Source organism: Limanda limanda, chromosome 15 (genome assembly GCF_963576545.1).
Source record: "Limanda limanda chromosome 15, fLimLim1.1, whole genome shotgun sequence".
Classification (NCBI taxonomy): domain Eukaryota; kingdom Metazoa; phylum Chordata; class Actinopteri; order Pleuronectiformes; family Pleuronectidae; genus Limanda; species Limanda limanda.
Window position 1 is genome coordinate 7,868,291 of NC_083650.1, and position 26,558 is coordinate 7,894,848.

Below are 26,558 nucleotides of genomic sequence, written 5' to 3' on the forward strand. Positions count from 1 at the left end.
ATTGTTGCAACCGGAACGCCCCCTCAAGTCAGAATTTTGACTCGGAAAGTCACCACCCCCCACTTCAAAATCCAAGGTGGCTCCTCTGTGTATGAAAACTAGTTAAAGTTGTAGTTTTTACTGTCTAGTAGAATATGATTAAATGTGTCGTACACATAGTACTGGCCAATTACTGTCTGTGGTCGTGTTCCTAAGGAGATAGTATGCGTGAAATGCCACTTAATGTGTTATTATGAACTGGTTTTGCTAATAATGGCTAGCTGGCTAATATAAACATTGTTCCTGTGCAGCTGGAATGCTATCAACTCGGGTTATTCGGGTGTGATGTCATTCCAAGGGCCTAATGGAACGTTGCATAACATCTGTGATGTCTTTGAACACAATTCCATCCAAATGTCTCAGCTTATACTGGGAGGCTCCACTCATTTACCTCCAATAAGCTGCAATACCAACTGGATGTTTCCTGTACTGATCTACTGCACATGTGCACTGCTGAGCTCCCAGTCACTCCAGGAACACATAGTTACCCACAGTACATTGTTACAGTGAAATTCATGGTTCCCTGGTGGATTCTACACTAGACGAAAAGCAGTATTATTGTCACAGTGAACCTCTACGGACAGGCCTAATCCCCTGCTGTAACCAACTGTTTCCATGATGTTACCTCGGCGTTCGCCAGTGAAGACAAGGTGGGTCTATCGGCGTTTGCGGACCTTAAGGGGGATTTGGAGAACAAAGGAGAGAGCCGCGGGGGGGCTCGCTGAGCCTCGCGGACCGATCGCGACGTGTGATCTAATTAGCATATGAATCGGAGTCCAGCCGCTGGCTAGAACCTCTCTCTACTCACCATTGGAGGAAACCACAGACCCTTGAAACTAATGTCACTCGTGATTGGCTGGTAGAAGTGTTGCTATTGGTCACCTTATGGGTCATTGCAGTGCACACGTGGGGTCACAGCATTCCGCACGTGGGGTAAGCCCCTCCCACACAATATTTATAATAAAAATGTATATATTAATATTTATTATTATTTATAAGTAAGCCTTTACCAAAAGCACTGCAGTTAATTAAAACTAAACATTCATGTGATGCTATAGGTGAACATATTGTACAGGGAACAAATGTGAACAAGGTATATGTGGAGTGAAAGCTTTATTTACATACAGCAAAAATATTGTACAAAAACTCAGATGAGGCTTGAAATGTTTCTCTGCAGCCTCTGGGTCATGACTTCTTTGTGGGACTCTGTCTGAATCTTCTCCAGTGTGTAGACGGTTGTGGTGTGTAGCTGTGAGATCCAGTGTAGCTTCCAGTCTTATATGAAGTGTGGGACACAGGTCGGTGGGCTCCTGGCTGTGGAAGGATGGATCCATGTCATCTGTCCCGCTTCAATCAGCTGTAAACACATTCAGTAAAATTAGCACAGTTCAATGACAACATACACCTTTACATGTAACTGGAAAATGATTTAATGAATATAACCTTACCCTCTTTCTTCTCCGACAACTCCTCAGTGCTGATGTAAGGTCTGGTCGGATCATACTGGCTCATAGTGTGTCTTTGTACGTCATGGACAGGCAGCTGGAAAACAACACATGTAACATGACTTTATTATTAATAAACGGAAATAGCCGCGCTGCATCACCGTTGGAAGATCCACAGCAAAAAAACACCAAAACAATTCATAAACAGTTACTTACATTCAATGGCTTAATTTTCTGCACTTTGTGAATTTAATGCCAGTATTTTGGGAGGACAGATATTTTTATGGAAAGCCAGTAGAAGTTTGGAGCTTACAGGACACAGATGATCAAACCCAGCACCATTTCTTTGCTGGTAGAGGTGTGGTTAACAAATCCTCTGTGCATTTAACCAGCACAATTGAAAAAGTGACTGTAATCATGCCACTCTGTACAGTTGTTGAGATTTAGGATTGTTTTGGATGACAATAAAAATTTGAAATAAAGTGCATTGTTTCATTTCTTTTGACTGCATTGACCTCTGTTCGTAGTATACAATATAATTCATTATAGTACACTAACTTACTTAAGAACAATTTAAAATTTCAGGTTTAATATTTATTTTAAGCCTGGTTTACTCAGCCAGATAGTTTGTTGGTGCCTCTTACACATTGGTGTTATCTGCTCTCAGGGAAACTGATTTGCATTTGTGAAGCTCAGAGCATTGTCATTTGCATGTGAAAGCGTCCTCTAGGAGTTGGAGCAGGGGGGGTCAAATCTCAACAGCTCACAGGCTTGACAACTGCAGGAACCCTGAGCGTTTCCTTTGCTGCCTGCAGATACGTGTGAAAGTCGTTAACCGAAGGATGTGCCAACACTTCTCTGCGACACAGATTGACACAAACGCTTCTTTTCATGCAGTGCTAATCACTTGATCTCACACCATCATGTCAAAATATCAGCTTGTCTTATATCCTAGTCTTTGCCAACGTACCTGCCAAACTAACAACATCTCGATCGACCTCTAATACTCTTGTGTTTTGTGCTTATTAAAAAATTCTAGTGCGCTAACATGCAAACTAAGTAGATGAATGTGGTGTGTATTATAATTGCTACGAAGGGAAAGTCTATGGGGGAAGAATGCTGACTACAGCAGTGAAAAATAATAGCTTATGGAGTATTAATGATGTGTGTGCACTGGAAGACACACACAAACAAACACTGACAGCATGTGTGAATGTGTGCGCACGTTTGAGGAGATAACAGGGATGCCATGACATTAAAGATGACAGAAGGGAAACATCATTACCCGCTGTGAACGACGAAGACTACTGGTCACATTCCTCACTAATAAGCAGAGAGAGAGACGACATTATGCATTTATGGGAGGGATCAACCTGATCTGATTAGGCAAGACAAAGACAACACATGCATATGTATGTATGAGTGTTTAATAAATCACAACAAGCCTCAGATGTTGTTTACTCAGTAATGGACTTTTAGCTTCTACAGGGAGATTGTATTGTTCTTCTAACAAATTCAGTCATAACAAGTCTCTACCACCTTCCGAAAAAAGTTATTCAAGAACATCTCCTTCGCCTATGTGCTATTAACCCTAACCCTAACCACGACCCTAAACCTAACCCTAACTGCAACCCTAACCCTAATCGCAACCCGAAACCCTACCAGCGACCCTAACCCTAACCTACAATTACCAAGGTCGTACAGCTGATCCGCTAACATGGAGGAGGCAGGATTTTTGATATTTACTGCTGCCAACCCCTAGGGCGCAAATGAGACGCTTTCGCTTATCTTTTGAGGAGCAGTCAGGGCTTTATCTTCATATCGTCTATATACAACCTGATTCTCACAGAGACTGACTCACTGAGAAATTACTATAGTCCACTTATTTTTCCATCTTGTTGGCAGTTTGGGATTTGCAGAATCAAAACCTGCTGCAATTTCCCAGCAGCCTTTTCCAGCATATAAGAAAAGATATCTAGGGCTTTTTACACAAGTCATGCACAGCATTACCAATGTGTCATTTATTGTAACACTGGCATGGAGTAAAAAACACTATTCAGAGAAAGGTTGCATTTCCCATTCTAGCAGAATGAAGCATAAACAGGGTCCCAGCAGTGGGCCTGTCCATTGTGCAGTCAAATGAGCTCACAGGATGGCTTTCCTCTCCCAGATATTGAAGTCATAGCACAGTTCAGCCATGACTGATTGCCTTCGCTCAGGCCCAGTAGTACACAGAGATTTATCTGTATCATTCCTTTTACTCCGTTTGTCTCTGCAAGCGTAAAACGAGACATGCCGCCTTTTCTGCTGAAGGGTGGTCATGAGTAAACCGATCCGCACACAGAGGCGGAACATATGCCAATAAGAAGGGGTAAGATGTTTGTGATCTGTATACGCTGTGAATCGAAAATGAAAACACCCTGAAAACATAAATAGATTTTTTGTTTTTCCATGTAAAGCCTATTTCACAAAATGCAAACTAAATTGGGGGCAATATTTTACCCCTTAACATACAGGGGTTTGTAAAAAGTTAAAAGGCTTCATGAATATTAAAATAATCGTTTTCCACACACTTATTTCAGCTTTTTCACCCAAGTTTTGGTTTATGGCTGCATTATTCCATCATACATATATATTTGTCATCTATAACCTCAGAGAAAGTTTTAGGAGTTCAAACCATGAAAACCTGTGCATCATTCCCCTGAATCTGCTTAAACATAAACTGAATAGACTGATTTGAGCCTCCATGGAGTCGGTTGTTGCAGGAGCATCTGTGGACCACTTTATAAATAAGGAACATTAACAGTTCATGTCTTGATGCTTAATTTTGAAAAGATAATACTATTTTTAAGGTGGTCTTTTTTCTGTCAGGGTTTGTTTTAAAGAGGCTTCGCAACAGGGTCAGCAAAGCAGGAAATCCCCCCCCGGGCCCCGAGAACAGCCGAGTACTTTAGTTCACAGCAAAGTCAAATTTGTGAAAACATCCTTAAAATACTATGATCGGCGACATAGAGGAGACAGCAGCGACACAAGGGTCAGAAACCCCCTAACAAGACCCCATGCTGCTGGGCTTCAGCCAACAGCTTCTATATTTAGAGGTTTGGTTCATTAGAGGAAAATACATGTGTGTGACATGTCTGTGATGGTGGTGGGGGTTAGCTCGTAAAATGTACTACTCACAACTAATTTTTTATACTTAAAGACTTATTTTAAGATTGGAATGGGTTCAGTTTTGTTTGATGTGAGACCCCCCCCCCCCCCCCCCCCAAAGGTCCCTTTTGCTTGAGGCCCCCAAAGTCCCCTGAATCCTGTAAGGCTACCATGGTCCTGACAGTTTCAAGTGTTGTGTTGGCTATTTTTTTGGAATAAAAATGAATTAACCTGTTGTTTTTATTATTATCTTTCTTCCGTCATTCAGCTCCAACAGCTGGTACAAACACTTGCTGTATATTCTGAGCATTTGTCACATGGTGATTAAAAATAAGTCAGAAGTAAACCAGGATATTCCTCATCACATCTGACACATCTGACGAACATGAACACATAGTTTGGCAAATTGTTCTTTTAATAGAAGTCTTCTCCCAATGCGATGATGGAGGACGTATTGTAGTCGGGAGTCATAATCATGGGCCTATTCAACAAATTACCATATGAATCTCAAAAAGTGTGCACTGTTACAATTACCAGAATGAATCAGAATCACGTCTGAATCTGTGAAGCGTCACATAATTGGATAAATGGGTCTGAGCACTGTCTGACTCACAGAGCCAGATGTTTGCAATTTGCTGGTCTCAGTAGAGCTGATGATACAACGTGAAATATATATATATATCTTTAATATCTTTGTCATCAACACGCAGTTGAAAAATTAACAGTTCCTTTTTTTCTACGTGTACAAACCTGTGTATACTATATATAAATATACACATCATAGACTGTATAATAAGATGGTCGACAAATCTCCACTTCCTCCAACTATCTAGAAATGAAGCCATACTGTCCCAGGTGTGAAGGCGGCCATCTTGCACATCCTGCTCAGTAAAGATACATGTGCTCGACCAATCGTGAGCCTCAGCTGTCAATCAGGACCTTTCACCTTGTTTATATAGCATCAAATAAAGTTACCAGAACTTACATGGAGGACAAAGAATGTATAACCTACACTGCAGTCATTTACCAGGTGGAAATTGACCTGCTTAGGCTTGTTGAATTGTCGTCATCCATCTTTATATACAGTCATCAACACAAATAAAACAACATACATGAACCTGTTAAAAAAGTTAAAATGCTAACACCTGATAATAAAGGACCCTCAGAACTGATTCTTCTTCTCTGGTCGCTTCACTGAGTATGAAGCAATGTGACTGAGAGCTCCCCCTTCCGGACTTTGCAGGCAGAACTAATCAATCATGAACAAAGACTGAACAGGTAGATCACAAATTACATGTTTTTTAGTTTTTTTAAAGGTTTCTAATCCTGTTAATCCATTTTTTCTACTTTTTATCCTTCTTGACATATGCTAAGACTTAGCTTCTTTGTGGACCTGCAACAAAACTAAATATCAAATTAAAATGTAAATGTCAAACCAGTAAATATTTGTATGTAATGCTATAAGTGATATACATCAAATGATTATAAAAGACTGTAGAAAGGATAATAAGGTGGCTCTATGTTTCAAAGAGATTCAACGAGCCCCGCCAGTGTGACAGAGAGTCAGCATGAACAATACCAGGACCCTGAAACTGAAGACATCCGATTAATTATTCATACCCATGATTTTCTGTAATGTCAAAAGTGTCCTCAGTATGAAAAGGAGGTTCATTGCTGAATGGCTCCTTTGTCGCGTTGGAGCCGAGAGTGAAGCTGTATCAGTGTCTGGGAATCTGAAATAAAAAATAAACTAAATGAATCACTGAGAATGTTTTTATATTGTTTTTAAAAGCTACAGTGTTACCGGGAATAAATAATTTGAGTTGTCAACAGTCCTTTGGGCATCAGACCGATGTGGAGAATCTCATCACTGGACAATAGACGAAGATGATGGCGATGATGATGTTTTTTCTCATCTGCTTCCAGGTGTGAATGTTGAAAGTGTTAAACTAGGTGTGAAACAGGATGATGCATGCTAAAGTCAGGAGTGCTCATTTGATTCTCTGATCACCCTGGCTCCTTAAAATAACACAGGCCTACACATCCACACACACAGACATGCACAGTTCTGACGTCTTACATGCACACAATCAAATGTCTCCCATCCTCGACAAAAGGAGGGACGGTCAAAAGACCACCTTATCGGTTTCTTCCGCCTTTGAAAGTCGTGGAGAGAATCCCCATCAATATCACATGAAGAGGCCAATCAGCCATGCCTGATGACCCGGGTCTGACCAAAGCACCATAGCTGCAGCCCCACGGCTCCAGAGACTCTATTGTCATCCACAAGACCAATCACATTGTAAATGCACATAATCACCGGGCTTAACAAGGTGGTTCTCTTCGACAGGCCCGGCTCAATCTCTTATCTTTGATTTCTCCCCTTCCTCAGTAAGTGCGTGTTGACAGAGACACGGGGAAAATGCTTGTAATCGGAATGACATTACATCCACGAAGTGAGGCTCAGATAAGATTTGTAATTTTCTCAGAAGACAGCGAGTAATGACACAAGTGTAGAAACGTGTTTACTCAAGTAAATTGTTCGTGTAAAAGCAGCAGTTTGAATAAGAAACGCTCCAACAGGTCTTCATCCATGTGGTGCAACAGAATGAAATAAACATGTTATTTACAGGAAAGTGAAAGGACCAGATATGTGAAGGCAGTTCAGTATATTATGAATGAAGTGATACTTTTATTTAGTCTGTATTTATCACAGTATACTGCTTCTGCTAAAGTAAAATAAAAGTCTTATATTTAATCATTCTCAAGCAACAGCATTTCATGACAACATAAGCAGTGACACCACTTGGATAAAAAAAAAAAGAATAAATTAAAATCAGTTGAATGTAAATGAGTTAAGCTGCAGTAAAGTGATTGTGGAGTTAAGTCTGAAACCTGGAAGGCAGAGTCAGATCATCAGAGTTCATCTGGTCTGACTGTCACCATCTCTCACCTGGATTTCATTCTTTTGGTTTTGGTCAGATTTGGTTTGTTTCATTTACCATAAAAGACTTTTGAGGATTAATAGTTACGATGCTCAAACAACCAGGAAGATGAAGATGTGTCTGCATCAGCCCTTAATAAAATCGTACTGTACAGGAAATCCCCATAACAAAGAAAGGAAAACGTGTCTTTAATATTATGTATTTGAGGAAGAACCTAATTACACATTTCAACCTGGATTGACGCCTGAAAAATCACAGAAAAATCACATAAACATATGAGTGGAATAAGCTGATCCTCTGGATGTTGAGCCGCTGGAGTTATGATCTGTGTTTTAGTGCCCTCTAGTGACTGATCCCTAAACATGAACATGATTATTAATTCTACTCTCCTTTTCCATGTTTGGTCTATTTGAACTCCTTTATCATTCAAAATCCTTATTCCACACTGTCCCTTCCTGAATCACATTCTTTATAATTCAGTTAAAGGTTGTTCACACAGGGTAAAATAAAAGGTTTATTTATCTGAGGCTGCACGGAAAATGTCATAGATGTTTTGTGCATCTAATTGACACATTTCCTCAGAATTCCGTTGCTGTCTTTGGCTTTTCAACACTATTAAAAGCATCAAATTAAAACAAAAATCCCCTTCATTATATTATTATCATCATTCTTTCAAACGCAAATAAATATCACAGACAAAGACCCACACACTTCCCTACACAGTGTGCTTCCTCCGCTGCTGCTTCAGCTTCTTGCACTGGTTGATCACGCACTACGACACCTGACGCCTACGCCCATGTGTTAATCCCTTCAATAAACAGATGGACGTGAACGTTGATCCCTACACATGCTAATAGAGTCTCTGACACACAACACAGACGTCAGCCACACTTGTGTCCTCCCACCCTGACTCTTGTGCCTCTACACAAACCACTCGACGCTCCGTATGCAAATAGCAACGAAGGTCAATACCCTCAGGAAGTAGCCTTGGCAAGTGGTTTGGGGCTTTGACGACAATCTCCACCTCAACACAAGTAAAACGGAAGACGTCATTATAGATTTCAGAGGCCAGCATGCCCACAACCCCAATACACATCACTGGAGAACCCATAATCACAGACTTGTCAATTCCTCAGCACCAATACTAGCAATACGCTTGAATAGAACATCAATACTCACCAGGATGTCCTATAAAACCACAAATAGCAGCAGAACATATTCAATAAATCATGCAAGATTACTGACACTCTCCTGTCATCAGTGGAATCACCTCAACCACAACGCACAAATACAAAGAAACACACTCTGACCCCGCTCACCACCTCTTCCAGCTGCAGACCTCTAGGAGGCGCTAAAGGTTCCTGCGCACCAAAACATCCCTATTTAGAAACTGTTCTCCAACTCATGTAATTCTTCTTCTAACCCTAACCCTAACCCTTTCTTATTACTCATCTTAAAGAGTAAAAGGTTGTCTCATCTGATGGTTTTCTTTACAATCTTTGCATGACACACGTGTGTTAGCGGCAACGACAGCACAAGGTAAGATGACCTGAAGAGCTTCAAGTGCCACCACCACTTCTACAATGTGTGACAATGAATGACTTGTGTGCGTCTCGTGTGCGTGATGTGGTGTGAGTCCATCTGCAGGCGCGGTGTTAAATCTTAGAGAGAGCAGCATTGACTCTTTCTGACTCAACAGCAGGCGTCTGTGAGTTTGTTTATTCTGGTAAATAGTGTCTGCTGTGCTCGTCAACGTTCTTGTGTTCAAAGTGATGCTGCCTCACGCACCAGGCTGCACAAGCCCACCTCCGTCCTGTGGTCATTAAAAAGAATCCTGATTCTCATACACGTACATCAGGAGTTATTCCAGGTCAACCCCTTCAGGTGTTGCTCCAGAGAAAGGCCTTGTTGTCCAGCACACTGGCGAGTTTATGGTTGAAGGGCTGGTGAAATTCCCTGAGGAGGATCCTGGTGGCAGGAAGCATCGGACCCAGGTTCCTGTCCGCCGCCCGCCGAGTGTTGGACATGGCCCGATTGGTCACTGCTGCCTCCACCTGCTCAGACAGAGGATCTGCGGGGACACAAGCAGATGTCTGACACTTTGAAAAGGTTACAGAGGTGGAAGGTTGAGGAAGAAACAACCAATCAAGAAGCCAGGATGACACAGTACATGCTCTTTTTTTCTAACATGTACAATTGTGAGCAAGTCAGATGAGCTTTTTAGTTACGCACCTACACTCAGGAAGTCAAAAACGTTCCTGATTGTCACTTTGATGTTGGCTGCGTAGTGTTCCAGTCGAAGAACCAGAATCTGCTCCCGATGGAAAACTGTCAGCCAGTCCAGTAAGAAGACGACGTACATCCCCAAATTCAGCCTCACCTGGGGGAAGGATAAGGAGAAGCCAGCAACTTTCCATTAGGTCTTGAAATCAGTTTGTAAAAGTCAAGAGCAGATGTACAGGTGGTGGAAGATATGTTCTATACAGGCAGATGTGCTTCGAAGCTGTTTTTTTGTGTCTTTGTGTTTTGTGTCTAATTGTTCTTCAATGGTTCTATTTCATTCCATTTTATTTGTATTCCGCTTTTTAATCAATAAAGGATTATCTTGTCTCTATTGAACAGCTTCTACATGTTTAATACAGATTCACAAATAAGCTGAAACTTTTGGCAAATTGCTTTAATCTAATGTGGACAGATGATTTTATTGTACTTTGATGCACATACACTATAAATCCACGAGGAGGCACCACAGCACAACACCTCCTGCTGAAACTACTCCAGTGATTCACCAGCAGAGTGACACCAGCTTTAACAGATACTCAAACCCTCCCCCTTCATCTCGTGCATAACTGAAAAGACTCATCAACAAAGAATCTCAGCCTGTTTTTCTGAATTTTTCTTCTTTGCTTAGATTTGAGATTGATTATGTTTTCTTTTTGATTCCAGTGGTTTCAGGCTGAGGCGATTGCAGCTTTCACCGTAGTAAATCTCCCCCGATAACTGTGCTGTCACCTACATGTGGTGATTAGAGGTGACCAGCAGACAGAGCTCATAACTCAGTGAGTTGCTGAGGGAGCACTCGCTGCCTGATAGGAAATGAACTGAAGGGTCTGAAGTGACTCTGGGAAGAGAGCTGGTGAGATTTTCCTCCTCCGAGTGGAAAGCACATTAATGCAGTTGCATCACTTTATGAACACTTGCAGAACAGGTAGAAATGATTACATTGGAAATAAGCTGTTTGTTGTTTGGTATAATTTAATATAATTATTATTATCAAAGTGGTGTAGTGTCCGTTCAGTAGGATGTTTTGCTTGGCCTGTGTTGATGCTCCATGAGATACTTCAAATTATTCCTTGTCATTAGTGAGTCCTCCTCAAACAGTTCTACAATAAACTGTCAATTTGTTATTGCTTATGTGCAGAACTTTTTATAAACAGTTTATGTTTCAGAGTGATGTCAAAAAACATTCATCCAATCTGGTGTATCTGCATGAGGTCACTGTTTTTCATGAAATTAAACCGAATTAGCTTTATTACTATGAATGCTGTTAACATGATGGAGATCAGCCGTGAATGTCTGTTTCAGTCCGATATGGTGAAATAAAAATAATCAAACTATCAAAATGTCACCTGTGTTTTCAATTTTTCTTATTTATCTTACCGGCATGGCATTAGAGAGGCTGGTGTCGTAGGCGCAGTAACGTATTGTCCTCTCAGACAGGCAAGAGTGAAACAACTGCACGGACTCCACGACCTTCAGATGGAAGTCTTCAGCCGACTTATTTCCCACCGTAAAGTACAGGTAGTCAGAATAAAGCCTGGGAACACAGTGAAACAGAGGTGGAGGCCAGTTGGAACTGCAAAGTGACATTTAGCTGGATGTACAATATGAGCTCTGATTTAAAACAAATACGTTCTGAAAAATGATAAATTACAGGAAAAGCACTTGAGTAAGCAACGAAAAATAGTTTCATCACAGACACATCACATCTGTATCTACAAAGGCAGATGTGGAGATGGATTTCTCTGCACTACCTCTCCACTGGATCTCTGACCATGACGATGATTTTTGCACCGGGCTGGATTGCGTGGATGAAGTCCTGGGCCAGGAACTGAGGCTCGCCATCCTCCCCGCCTCCGTGGAGGTTGCTCCAGGCTTGGTTGTCCCACATAGTGGATGCACTGGCATCACCTGTCAAGACATGGACCGTCCTGTCACTCCATTTAAAATGCAGCCAGGTGGAGCAGACATTCAGACATAACGTGGCAAAGTCTAGCAGAATTTCAGGAGTTAGGCAAAATCTTTCTGTGGCAAAACCAAAATCAAAGATACAAAAGCACTTCAGAAAACCAAGCTAATTACAAAGATCTGTCTTCAAAAGATGAATTCAACGCCATCAATGTCATTTCTTCATTTCCGAGGTTCATGGGTTTCTGTGTACTTTTATAATTGTAAAATCCAGAAAATTGTGAATGGTATTTCCCTCTGGCTCCTCAACACTGGACACTCAGCAGTGCTTCTGAGGTCAGAGACAAAATTAGCGACATTTAGAGAACAGGAGACAAAGGAAACCTGTGTTTTGAATCATCGTCTCAATCCAATTTTCCTGGCTGTTCAAACGTACTCGGAAAGAAAAGAGTAAATTAAAACTACAAAGGTAAGAGATTCTTCCATCTAAAGCTCAATGGATGTTAAAAAATAACAACTCTCTCTCTCTCTCACACACACACACGCGCACGCACACACACACACACATAAACACTTTGACATGTGTTCACCTGTTATGAGCGGGAGCGCGCTGCCGTCTCCAGATGGATTTCCATTGATTCCTGCTTGGATGTTAACAGCTGCCAAGTCAAACAGATCCAGGTAGTCCTGCACAGGAAAACTTTCTTTGAAGCCATCTTTGGAATGGATATAACCTGCACAGAGAGGTGCAAAAACATTCACACACTTTGAAATCGAAGAATTTGACTTTAAATCTGTCTTTCCTGTTATTTGTTATTCTTTTCTCTGTTTCTAAATGACAAAATGATGTTCGAGTCATCAGCTGGCCTCATGATAAAGTCTCTGCCACGTCCCGATGACTTACCGAAGCGTTTCCTGGTCCACCAGTGTGGCTCCTTAATGGTGTTGAACCTGACCTCCGGATGCAGCCGCAGTCTCTGAAACAAGTCGGTGGTGCCACACTTGGGTTGGCCGATGATGTAGAAGTACGGCAAGCAGCGCAGACGAAACACTTCGCCGTCCCTGTGGTACAAGTGTCGGTGGAAGTCGATCTTCAGTTGCTCGCACACAGTCTTGAAGTCCTTTGAGTGCAGCGCGAAGAGGTTCCTCCGGTAGGGATCAGTGCCGAGGTCTCCTGAGAACTCCTCGTACCAGCACGGGCTCTTGATGCTCGACAGGAAATGGCGAGGAATTACCGAGAACAACTGCAGAGACAAAAAACAACAAAATTAGCATCACAGAGCAAAGACAAAATACCTGGAATAGTGCATCAGGGCTTTGATAAATGATGATTTGCAGACAGATATATGTTTCATTTCTCAATCACGTGAGACTTGCTCCTACTAAAACTAGAAAATGCATCTCAAGCTGCAATTTTCCGTCCCAACACGTCCAACCCTCCCAAACAAACCTAACGGAGCATGGATTTCATGTAGCAGCATTTCTGTTTTTTGTTTCCAAACCCAACCCGTGCCCGGTGCTTTCCCCAGTTACAGCCATGTGCAGTGTAGCAAATCAATTATATAGCCCAGCCACCGTGACCAAACCTCATTTCAATTTTTTGTCCAAACCCGGCCTGAAACATCGGATACCAGGTTGGGTGTGTAATGTATTTGTTTGTTTTTTAGTTTGTTTGTCAGCTAGATTAAGCAAAAACTATCTAAAGGATTTCCACAAACTTTTGTGAACAGGTTGGTTGGGTCCAGGACTTTTTGTTCACTTTCTTTAACATTGCGAGGGTGTTTTTCAACATTTCCACTGATTTACAAGGGAACCATTTATGGATCATGATGGAATAAAATCAGACACAATGAGGGAACTGAAATTTGGTGCAGCACAAACACACAAACCACTAATTGGAAGTCAGCCTACTGACTCAGTTGTATTTCTACCTCTACAATTGTGATGCAGGCGCAATCGCTGATGTCCTCTCAACAAACACTGCAAAATGATTTCAGGTGACGTGAATCATTATGATGTAGCACGCAACCTGATATTTACCTAAAGACCCTGGTTCTAAGAACACGGAGAGTAAACAGTACTTCGCACAGACTCAACAAACACCGGTGATTATGAGTTTCAACTAACAGTCATTTGCTGCAGGGTTGATCGTAAAGTGTTTGTTGTTTGTCTTCTACATCTCACATTTGTCCACCAAAAATAAAGCAATCACAGTGGTCACTTATTAACTTTTCCTTCGGAGAAAACACGGCATCATCGCAGTCTGGCACTATAATATAAAAGCCTTTATCATGGTTGGTTTAAATGTGTCAGAGCTTTTTTCCACACACTTACAGGGGCATCGGTTTCAATGACGTCCTTTTCGTCAGGGACCTTCCTGGGTGAGTATTCCAGTTTGAAGCTGATGATCTTCACCAGCAATTTCATGTCTATTAATGTATTTTGAGACGAATCCTTTTCTGATGTGCCGGTCGGGACGAGCATAGGTCTGAGCTGAAGGGGTGAGGGGGTGAACAGAAGTCCCGTCTTTTCCCAGGGCAGGATATAGGAGGCCATGACGAGAAAGGTCAGCGCCAGGCCCAGGAGGAAACTGAGCAGTCGGACTTTGGAGACGCTCCGCATGTTGCTTAGCAACGACAGGGGAGGCCACTTGACGTCCGGATTTTCCGGCTCGTTTGTGTGCCTGAAGTCCAAAAAAGTCCTGACGGGTGTTTTCCCATATTCCTGATGCGTGGGCGAGCTGCGGAGCCTCCCACTCTGCTCTGTGTGGGGGCCGCTCCCATATTTGCAGTCTGATTGTGACATAATGACATCGAAGAGCAGGAGCCAGGGAATTTGAAAGTTGAAGCTTCACCTGCAGGAGGCTGTGTGTCCGTCCATCACAGTTTTTAATCTGCAGGTCTTCATGTCTTACTGTCCAGTCTTTGGCGATGCCTCCTGTAAATCACAAGCAGTTGTTAAAACACGTTGCACGGTTTCTTTTCAGTTTCACAAAAAATGCGGCAGTGTTTCTTTCTGTCATATTCCATAATTCCTAAAAAATTGGTATGAAGATTTTTAATAGTGGGATATTTAAGGAAGCTTTACTCCTTTCTGAGGCATCAGTGTGTGAATTTAAGACCATACTCCCTTCTATAGAATGAGCCAAGTCTAAAATGTCTGAGGTCAGCTACAGAGTGTGTGTGGTCTGCTGGAGGGAGAACCCCTGCTTTACGATGAGGGCTATATAGCACACGTCAAGACTCTACTAAGAGACGTTCAAGGTCAGAATAATAGTTGCTCTGTAATTCAGAACTAAAAATACGCAATAATTCACTGTGAGCTACGGGCGTTCTGAGAGCTCTATTTTCTCAACCTGAAAATATTATTTTCAAGATCAGGGGTTTTCACACTGGGAACCAGTATGAGGTATTGACGCAGGTGGACACCAAGTGTGGCAAGTGCGAGCACAGTGTTTTACCTCCCCACCACAGGAATAATAAGAAACTAGTGTTGTTATTTTGAGCGTATGGTGCCGAAAACTTGCAGATATCAAAGTGTAAAATCATTTTGACATATTTCCTTAGCCAGAGATGTATTTGCAATTTCTTTGGCCGCCGAGTTGGTAAAATGTAGCAATCCCACTGGACCAGGAAAATAAAATCCGGCACCAGTTCCAGCAAACTTCATGGAGTGTTTTCTATTTTTGCAGTGATTTTTTATTCTAACTCCGCAACAGGGGGCTGTTACAAAAACATTATGTGCAATATGTTCACACTTACTGTACTTGACTGAGATGCAACTTCAATGTGTAAAAATTAACTCATTCACATCACTGAGGACACTGAGAGTCACTAAACCAGTTCTACCAATTATACATGATCACTGTTAGAAAATGACAATCATTCATCGATCTTTGAAGTTACTGCTGGAGCTCTTTTTGTGAACAAATGTATTGTTGTGAACTAAACGTGCTTAAAATGAACGTCCTTACTGTTGAAACCACACTTTGTCAGACAAGACGAACCGAACCATAGTTTCATTTAACTGGACCAGGATCACCTCTTTTTGGTTGGACAAAATTTTTGTTCGTTGAGGAAGAGTCTGATGATGCTGCATTAGGAGTAGGATGGATATGTTTTTTGTTTGATACAGACTAAAGCATAAAATCAAGAATATCTCGGCCTCTGCTGCTTTGATTTTTTTAGCCTCTCGTGTGTGAGTCCCTCGTGGATGTGCAGTAATAAATCACTTCAGTGTCCCTTCAAGATCCTGTCATGGATGCTCAACCAATGCTCACCACCTTCATCACTGTCTCACCACTGCATCAATGCTATGAAAGTGCGGGTTACTCAAGCAGAGTCTCTATGAGTGTGGACAAAACAATGAATGTGTGCACATATGGCTTGAAAAGGCCAAAAGAAAGCACTCACACACTTTCAGGATTCTGAATGGGATAGCTGAGCCCTTGTAGATCAATCAGGAATGACTGGAAGTATATCTGTGAGGCTGCATTGGGCAAAGAACGTGTTTCTGACCCAATGGGGCCTCATTTAATGAAATATAATGACACAACTGTCTAAAAACAGTAGTATAGTGATCTTTCTAGTTAATGCTGCTACTTCTGATACCAACCCCTGCCTGTTGTTAATTTCTCCATGTTTTGATGTTGTTGTAAAGAGGACAGTGAGAGTCAAGGGCAAAGCGTGGAGTGAAGAAAGAAAAGCAGCAGAGAAGAGAAAACAGTGTGAGAACATGGGAAAAGAGACTCTACACCTCTGGAGTCTGAAAAATCGATCCATGGTGGGAAGTGAACAGCAGGTAGGTTTGACTGAGGTGAAAATCCTGTTGACTCAAAATAAAAAACCTGTAATTACCATCGCATTAGATGCATTTGTTGTCGACTGATCTGGTATCACAGCCTCGTTGGGATATTACTAATGTTTTTAATGCATTGGCAGACCTCAGTCTGGAAAGCCATGAAATCATTTCACCTAGCACCTACCATACTGCAGTAAATATAAGACATACAGTTTATGTCTAAAATATACTTTACTACTGTGTATATGTTAGGTTTAGCCTGCTATGCAGCTACTGTACTGGAAACATCTTTATCATCTTCATGCTGTTTACTCGATATTCTCCAAGACACCAGCTGTTTGACTGACTTCCCTATACTGAACAGAATAGTTTAGACACACAGATCTTGTGCCTGGAATTTGCAAACTAGAGAATTCAACGCTCAAGACTTTTTGTGACATTACATACATATAAGATGAAAAAGAAAAAGATACAATCTGTGATTCGTTTTGGTTTGTCCATGTCATACATAAAACTACAGGCTTCCATTCGTTGCGTTCTGCAGTGATGCTGGACACACATTCTATCCCAAACCTTGGACCATATCAAGATATTACAAAACTTTCTGGCTACATTTTCTGTTGCTTTGGAAATCCATACACCCAAGGGTATTTTCAGGGAGTCCATGACCTTTCTCTATCAGTCTGAGATGTACCATTTGTTAAAAAGAGAGGTCAGTAATTAAAGGCAGAGTTGCAAAATAGTCTGAAGAGCATATCTTTGGTCCCTGGGGATTTTTTGTTTTCCTTTTCGACACGGAGTATCCCTCTTGTTCCATCTGCAGCTCAATATCAACTATGCACGAGATATTGCATAAACTAAAGTGCAGTTTCGATGAAATAAAGGCTCAGTGAGGGGAAACCATTTTATTTCAACAACTCTGGTTCTTCTAATATCAGCCAAAAGGTTAAGCTCTTAAAAAAAAATTATAGACTTGTAAATCCTACTCCTCTCTTCTTGCTGTCAGGTCAAACCACGTTTTTACAACACAACCCTTCATTGATCCAAACAGAGAGCAAATGTTGAGAATAATTCATTAGGATTTATCATCTGGGATCTATGAACTTTTGTACTAACTTGTGTGCTGCTTCATTAGGTCATTGTTGAGAACTTTTTACTTGTTGGTTTTGTTAGTTGAAAAGTCAAGAGATCACCAAAGTCTTGAGAAATGAATGAGGACCTTTAATATCTGTTTAATATCATGATAATCCATCTGGCAGTTGATACGTTTCACTCTGAAACACTGATGTCAATAGGCACTGAAAGAAAAATCCAATGATCACAAAAGTCAGTGGTGTTTATCCTGTGGGAGACTAAAACATATTTACAGAACGTCGAGGTAATCAAAATAGTCAATGTTAAATAAGTTTTGTTATGTTTGAGATTGTTCACCGAAGTCTTCAGCGCCTGTCCGGAGGCCACTGAACCTCACAGATGCTGGAGTGAATAACGTTGTTTACTATAATAACAATATGTTGAGCTGTGATTAAAGGTCCATCATATCAGCAGCTTGTGGCTGTTATAGAGACAAACCACAAGGCTCATTATTTTTTTGTTTTAATTAGACCACAGCTGCACAGATCCCACAGCTGTGTGTTGAATTTGGAAATTCAACCTTTTGCTCTGTTGATGATTATAAACAATTGCCTCTGTCAAACTACAGGTCAGTGTCTTGGTCCTTTTATCTGCTTCCACTGAGTCGTATTCATTATTTAATTAGATTGAAGACAAGACTTAGATGCATCTGTTTGATTGTGTAGGTAAAACCTTACACACATACACATTACTGCACACTTGATGTTCTAAGTGCTATCAAAGCCAGGCTCACTGCCCCCCCTGCATCCTCTCATTCATCCCCCACTGTCTACCCATGCATTGTGACAAGATGAAGCCAATCAGCCTCTGCTGCAAAGACACCAACTAAACAGAGAAATGAAAACCAAGCTCCCTGCAGAGCTCTTTACAGTCGAAATGCCACAAGACATATGCAGATGCACATGCTGCTCTGTAAAGCATCAACATCATGACGTCACGAAATAGAGCTTGAAACAAATGTGATACAATGAGCGGATTCACCATGACCACAAAATCTGTTTGCTCAGTACGCACACACATTCTCGCCTCTCCTGAAACATGTTTTAATCGTGTCTTCATGTTTAGAGCTGTGTAAACACATTCTGACTGTGTACAGTACACTCTGTGACTGAGACCTGACGGAATGCAGGGAGCAATGGGAGGCACCAGGGGAACCAGTGTCACAAAAGGAAATAAGACAGCCTCCCTGTTGACTGGGGAGTCAAGCAAAGATTGATGGGATACCAGACTACAATAATGATAAAACTCTCTTCATGTGGAGGAATCCAACGTTATTTGGATGACAGAAAACCAACTATACTCTTAGTTATGTTTTCCCTCTTTCTCTGGTCCCTTTCTTGGACAGATTAGGGATGAAATCTTGGCAGGAAATGGGAGAACTCCTTGAGAACACAAATAACCGGATTTCATCAGTCTCATCAGGCCGGACTCGTCCTCCCTTTCCTTTCCCACAGCGGGTTAATTTAATGTCAGCGCGGAACGATCTCCTTCACCAGAGTCTGACTCCTTAATCTGTAAAATAAGCAGGCTGTTGAAGTCAAGGTAAAGTCTAAACATAACAGATGTGAGCTAAGAAAAGCACCAGAAATATTACACCTCTTGTTTAACAGTGGTGTCTGTCTTGATCAGACAGGTCACCGCACTCCAACTGCACATCTGGAGCGCAGACGTGCTCCTCGGTTAAACTGTACATTCGTAAATGCATGTCAGTGTATATTTTTGCCTGCATTTGTTTTTTTTATAGCAACGGGTTGTTTGCATTAGCAGCACTTCAAAACCGATGTGACATTAATAAGAAGCAGAAAACCGCTGAAACCTTTGTCCTTGTGTTTAATGAGTGGGAGGGATAAGACATGTGTGGGTGTGAAGACAGGGGGGGGATCTGAAGTCAGCCTGGGTTTGCAGTGCTGCCTCTGTCAATTGAAAGGTGATTCTATTTGTTTCTATTGCTTGAGTTGAGTTTTGGACACTGCTTTTTAATTGGTGGTGTTAACGATATTTATTTATAGTCACAAAAAACAGCTGAAATTAGAAACATGAACAAATCTCTACGCTGATAATATCCACTGACATCAGCCTTTCACAGACAAATTTGTATCTGTGTTATGTTTATTTTATTTTTCAGATTAAACAATGCAGAAAAGATGTGCATTTATATTTATACTTAATTCAAGTTCTATATATTTGGTTGTCCTTGCGTTTTCATTTTATGTACTGTCTATTAATTTGATGGTTAAACTGTAAAATATCAAGCCTTAATTACATTGTGTGCCATATGGGGTTGAAAATGAAATCTTAGGAATCATTGAAAATATTAAAATTATAAATATATTTGATAGAGCTATTATATGTCTGCTTATAAATCGCTATTAGAAATGTTAATCTGTGTTGACGTCAGCTCCCAAAATCAATATCTGTTGGGATCTTGTAAATTCACCATTTTACATTTAGAAGTGTCAATATCACTCTTAACACAAGGTGTGGAAAAAAAACAGTTCCTTGTTGTTGATAACAGCCTGTTATTGGCGGCTATAACGCAACATGTGTGTGTTCCTCTGTGTTACTAAAGTACAATGACTCACAGTTCCTCCTCTGCCTGATCACATTCTTCCAGTTATTCGGCCAAATGAATCGGAAGAAAGCAAAACAAAAAGCTTGTCTGAGTTTCGGTTTTCCACCAAGATTCAATGTTTTCCTTGAACCCAACACGTGTATCTTCTTCAGTCGTGACCATGATGCCTCTGACTGAATATGTTGATGAAAAAACATTCACTGACAGAAACTGTCAGCGCCGGATAACTGCCGCTGCTTGGAATCATGGGTGGAGACCTGTGGCTGTGGAGCTGGTTTGCGCACACAAAAGGTTTCTCCATGACAAGTAGCAGCTTGAGGATTTCTCTTTCTTTGAGCCAAATCGTGTTAACGCTCTCAGCTCATCTAAAGGCTTTAAACGGTAAAAGTAATAAGTTCTTACTTGTAAAGAAACACTACTCTGAATGTTAAACCTTTAATTGGACTTTAATTACTATGTGTCAGGAACATGATAAAAATACCTCAGGAGTCAGTTGCGACTTCTGTGCCTACGTTTCACTTGGAGCTCTGCCTGATCCCACATTAAAACGTTTTAATACATTAGAGAAAATATTCATCTTGGAGGTACTTCAGGGTAAAGCAGCACATATGCAGCTAATTAAAGTGTTGTTTTTCATCTTTAGCAGCCAGTCTGCTCGGTATGAAACTCACATTCCCATATGATTGTGGTCAAATCAAGATTAAAACTCATATAGAAATTAAATTCTCATACAGTCACATGGAGATATCATTGTTTCTTTGCCTCCACAAACCCAAATGATGGGCGCCATTACTGGGCTAATGTGGCTCATTCGCACTGATACCCAATTCATCTGGAACACAACGAGAGGCGACATAGACTTCCTCTAATGACTGTGCAACAAAGCACTGGCTAATGCTAACAGAGGAATTATGTGCATGCACTTATGAAAAGGCATCACAGACATATTGCAATAAGCAAGGGATGGTACTACCTCTCTTTGGCATCTGACGGCAGATGGTTGTGATGATGATGTTACTCACAGCTGGTTTGAAATGATCTCCATGCAAATTTATTTGATTAAAAGGAAATGGAAGATCCTAGTAAGCAACAATTTGTTTGAATGTTTTCATGAAAAGGCGATAATTTCTTTGGCCTCAGAGAGAAACTGTTTGGAGGTGAAATCTTTGAAAAGAAAACTTAAAGTAATCGAAAAATAAACTTGTATAACTTCAGAAAAACCTTATTTTCTCCAGTAATTAGTAAAAATGGCCTGAGTATTCATGGACAGTTCAGGATAAACATTTACTTTAAACTACAGAGTTCAAACAAAACATCATTGGGTGGAAAAGAAAAAACAAACCAGGACAAATTCCGCTGAAAAGCATCATCCATCCAGAGAATTACTCAACAGCATCGAGCACAACAACATGAGAGTAAAAGACTCGGATAAAAGTTTGAAGAAATTGAGCCGTCTTCGCTAAAACAGATTTCAGGCTGGGAAATAACGCAGAGCTCATTTTGCATTTCTGCGGCTTGTTGTCATCGCAGGTTTAAAGATTACCAACCCTTGAAAACACTCAAGTATCGTGCAATACTCCCACATTCCTAGAGCTCTGTGTTACAGAATCCTTTTCTTCCATTTGTGGTGGACCCCCAGAGTCCAGTCTAAACAATCTGATATGGTGCAGCTCTCTCGCTTTCCCGTCTCATACCTTTAGCATTACCTAACCCCTTCTTGAGCAGCGGCCCTCGCCAAAAGAAGCACATCTCAGCAGCTCCAGACATTTGTTTCCACAAACTCGTGAGGGAAACCTAAATCCCTGCTGCCCACCAGTCAGCCTGACAGAGGGATTGTCCTGGGTGTGACAGGGTGCTACTACTTACAAACTGCCTCTCATAAGCAATAGAATACAATTTAGCAGCTCCACATTTGGCAGGTTTGTCCAAAGGTCAGCTGGCTACCTGTCAGGACCTCTGCTCTGCACTGTGAGCGGAGCTGCAGCCCAGTTAATGGACCAGAATGGGAAAAGCAGGGGAAGGAAAATGAACTGAAATGTCAAACGGACACAGCGGGTGAACAACAAACGTCTCGCACATCCACAGATCTCAGCCCTGTCTTCAAACCGATCCTCTGCACCGAGCTGGAGAAAGAACACACAGATCACTTCATGGCTTGTTTGCAAGGGCGGGGGGGGGGGGGGGGGGGGGCGGGTGGGCTCTGCATGAAGAGAAGCCATTTAAGGGATAAAGGAGGGAATTATAAGCCCTGGCGGAAAGATCTCACATCACCGGGCAGATGTTGACGGGGAACTCTCTGGTTTGTTAATGTTACAATAAACAGAATAATAATTAGGAGATAAGACGATGGGAGCGTGTTTACAGGAGTTTATCTTCGCTGCTTCGCGTCTGCGGTTCAGTCTCTGGTGGAGTCCCCCCCCCCCAGAGACATGACACTGAGATACTCTGCAGCTGTTCAGAAGATTCACCAGGAGGATGTTACTGTTCAGCAATGCAAGGACGTAATCACATATGAGCTCAGAGGGAATTTATAGCTTATTATGACCATTGATAAATATGTTTATAGTGTTGTTGTTTTTTTAATTTAATCCAATGTATTGTATTGAATTTAACTTTCTAATCCACTAGTTCAGTTCATCCATACATATTCTTATATTCGGTTTTTTTTTATTGTTTACTTGTGTATTACTTTAATGGTGTCTGCTTTGGGGAACTTCATTATTAGGGCCAGAGCACCAAAACGGTGTGAGGCCCTATTGAAATTGAAATGTTTATTATTGTTATTCATCCAAATGAATGGGCTTTTTGAGGGCTTTCCCATGCTCAAAAAGTTGCTAAACTTTGCAGTAAATTAGAGAGTGGTAAAAATTGACGTATTCTTCACCAAAATTGGGGGAAAGGTGTATCGTGACTAATCATACAAAAAAGCCTCAAGGAGCATTATGAAAAAAGCAACAGGAAGGCCGCCATTTTGGATTTAATGGCCATTTTGGCGGTATTCCACATTTTTACTTTGATGTAATTGTCGTAGGGCTTTCATCTGTTCAACTTAAAATTCAGATGAGTCTAATCACAACAACAATGGAGTACTAAAGTTATCAAAAGATCAACTTTTTGTCAGAGCGTGTGACCGTGGCGTGGCATCAAAGTTTGATTAAACGCCATCAAAACACGAGCATCTGTATCTCGTACATATTTGGTCCAATCAAGTCCAAACTAGACACATAAGACAAGAGTCGCGACCTGATGACATCTATACAGAAATCGTGACTTAAAATCACAGCGCCCCTGGTGGCAGCAGGAAATGTTTTATTTTTGGTACGTCTTACACTTGGAAGTGTTCCTCCTCATCCACTTTGAGAAACCATGTCAAACTGTGTCAAATGGGTCTCAAGACATTGATAATGAAGATATAAGATTACTGTGACTTTTCCTCAAACGCCAGTGGCGTGGCATCAAAGTTCATCAACTCGCCATGACACACGAATATATCTATATCTATAAACTCTACACCCCCCCCCCCCCCTCTACACAGGTGAATTCATAACAAAACACTATATGAGGACAATGCACTTTTGTATAATAACGCAAGTCCAGCTGAATAATACTGAGCAAAAGTATTTGTTTGTACTTGAGTACCTTAATGAAAACAGATCTACTCACTCCGGATCTGCGTCCTCTCAGTCCTCGAGTGTCTCCTGCGCTGTGGAGCCGGAGCAGCTCACACCGACCTGTCCGGTGTCCGCTGCGTGGAACCAGTCAACCCGCCGGGGACAGGGACAGTGTCCTCAGCTCATCGGGACCGAACACCGGCAGGAGCTGTGTCGAGGACATGTGCGACTTCCCGGAGTCTCCATCTGACTGAGCCGCTGCCTGCTCACAGGGGGGGGGGGGGGGGAGGGATGGAGGGGAGGGGGGTGCGCGTGGAGCAGGAAACACCAACAGTATAAATAAATCCTGTTTACATCACAGCCACCAAATGCACTCGGCTTATTGATCAGGTTTATCATGAATGTTGCTTTAAAATCATTCCAATGGATGCAGGTTACTTCCGTCAACTTTGATTTATAACCTAGATTATTACATGTCATCAGAGGTGTCAAGTAACGAAGTACAGACACTCCGTTACTTCGTCGAATTTTGAGAACCTGCTGCTTTTGCGGCTGAACAAAGCCTATTGGTAGTGATGTTGTACATACAAGATTGAGTCCAAAGGTCTCCATTTCTCTTCCAATAAAGGTTATTGATAACATTCCACTGAAGTTTGACTTTTTGCACTATTACATTACTTATTGAAAGCTAGTTATCATATCTTCCGCTCCATGAAACGCATGTTAATGCTCAGTAGTACACATATGGTACTTTAATGTATTTGCATTGTAATGCAGCTGAAACCGAGATCGAGTGCATCCCACATTTTTCAACATAACATTTTAATATAACATTATAGTCATTATCGTTTTGAAACCAGTACTTTTACACTTTTACTTAAGTAAAAAGCTTGAGTTGATACTTCAACTTCTACAGAAGTCCTTTTAAACCCTAGTATCTATACTTCTACTTGATCAATGAATGTGAATACTTTTGACACCTCTGCATGTCATCCTCTTTATGGAAACATACTTCATTCAATTGAAGAAGCGAGTAAAGGAATAAGAGAATAACTCTCCCCTCAGGGAATAGACCATTAAAACTAAGATGTTTCCTCAACCATTCAAATCACTAAATGGCTCCTCAATCCTACATCAGCACTTTACAAAGCAATAAGCACCACTAAATTTTATTGTAGTTTGTGTTTTAGTGTAGTTTTAAGCACCGGACATCCTATTCAATTTGCACTAATTTTTACTTTAATTAATTTTATTTTGGATTTAACCTCCACATATGTTTTTATGGCTTTATGGGGTTTATGTGTTTTGTTTCCTTTCTTGTTATGTTTTATGACTTTTGTTCGTTGTGGGCACATGGAGGCAAATTCCAAACTTTTCCATACTTTTTTTAAACTTGAACATTTTAAGGCAACTTCAACCTTGAATTTGAGTAAAAGTTTAACCAACTACTTGTTTTTGATCTGGTCATTTATCTTTCATAATTATTAAAAACTTCACATTTTGAGTTCTAAGTACAAAGAATTTCAGTGTCAATGCTCACCAGGGTTACGGTGTATTCCACATATAGATGGACTCTTCTACTGACCCCTCATATAGAGTTTACAGTAGGTTCAAAGTCCTAATATGTTACTTTATTCAATTTTTTTTTAGGATTTATTCAACCAAACACCTGCAGGACAACACGTGAGACGAGATGACTTGGACACAAAGCCCCTGAAGAAATGCTCAGAAGACCCTGTTTTTGTTCTTGATGACCTGAACTCTGGTCAGAACTTACAGTTTCATGTTTCAGCCTCCAAGTGGAACAAGTTTTCAAAGCCATTCAACATTCTTTGTTCTCTATATACAAGTATTATCACAAGTTAGCAATTTCAAGTTTTCTGGGTGATTTATTGTTAGAAAACTCATTTTAATACCAAACTCTGAAGCACATTTCCCCACTGAGCTCTTAAAGCTGCCAAGAAATCAGTAACATACATTCACTCCATTGGCTCTAAATGATCCATTTTATGTGATTTGGCTGCATCACAGTGGTTTCATTTTCACAGAAAGGGACGACTCTTTGAATAAGTTTCACTCGAGCTTCGAAATAATAACCATAATATCATTTAATCTTTTTGGATGCTCACCATTTGTCCAGTTAGATGAAAAGGCATTGAAGCCAAACACTGAGCAGTTTGAAGAAGACGTCTTCAAGGCTACAGTGACCTACTTTTCTTGTAGGCTGTTTTCTAACTTTTAATAACTTCAATAGGTATTTTATTCTTGTGACAGAAACACTGATGTTTCTGTAAACAAAATTGTGCCATCAGGGACATTTCCAGTGCACCACAGGTGATTTGTGGTCTTAATGTTCTGTTGAAGTAATGGGAATTTTTTTTTTTTCGTCATTAGCTGTCATGACTCACTCTGTATGAGTGGGAGTCAGCGTGGATGTTTCTCAATGGTACATTAGGCCTGATGAAAAAAACACAAGTTGTGCTGAAATGAAACTGAGCTGCAGGTCTGACAGTGGTGTTCGTAACTTTGTTTGTGAAATACAAAACCACATCTGGTTTGGCAACTCAGGATTCTGCCAGAAACAAATCATCTTATCAGAAACATTTAGAATGGTGCAGGATATTTTCAGTGCAGTAATTGTTCCATGTCCTGCCTCATTTGATTTTCTTGGAAA

The 26,558-nt window shown here is 41.0% G+C and overlaps 1 protein-coding gene across 2 annotated transcripts; it reads right to left on the reverse strand.

Annotated features, from left to right (window-relative positions):
* Window positions 1–1,137: 1,137 nt before the first annotated feature.
* Window positions 1,138–24,108, reverse strand: LOC133021031 (carbohydrate sulfotransferase 15-like). 2 transcript variants are annotated; one of them, XM_061087801.1, is made up of 9 exons: window positions 23,937–24,108; window positions 14,102–14,704; window positions 12,672–13,011; window positions 12,358–12,501; window positions 11,614–11,770; window positions 11,240–11,396; window positions 9,812–9,959; window positions 9,433–9,650; window positions 1,138–1,581 (listed from the first exon to the last, which is right to left on the reverse strand). In XM_061087801.1, the coding sequence occupies exons 2-8, from the start codon at window positions 14,570–14,572 to the stop codon at window positions 9,460–9,462; spliced, it is 1,608 nt and encodes a 535-aa protein (XP_060943784.1). In that variant the 5' UTR covers window positions 14,573–14,704; window positions 23,937–24,108; the 3' UTR covers window positions 1,138–1,581; window positions 9,433–9,459. The 2 variants fall into 2 exon arrangements, with proteins under 2 accessions (XP_060943784.1, XP_060943783.1); XM_061087800.1 differs by lacking the exon at window positions 1,138–1,581 and having other exon boundaries at window positions 7,142–9,650.
* Window positions 24,109–26,558: the final 2,450 nt, after the last annotated feature.

Coding starts and splice junctions, on each gene's coding strand:
- LOC133021031 (XM_061087801.1), bottom strand. CDS start 14,572: ATGTCACAATCAGACTGCAAATATGGGAGCGGCCCCCACACAGAGCAG. Junction 9,960..11,239: donor GCCTCTCTAATGCCATGCCG/GTAAGATAAATA, acceptor TCCTTCCCCCAG/GTGAGGCTGAATTTGGGGAT. Junction 9,651..9,811: donor TTTTGACTTCCTGAGTGTAG/GTGCGTAACTAA, acceptor GTGTCCCCGCAG/ATCCTCTGTCTGAGCAGGTG.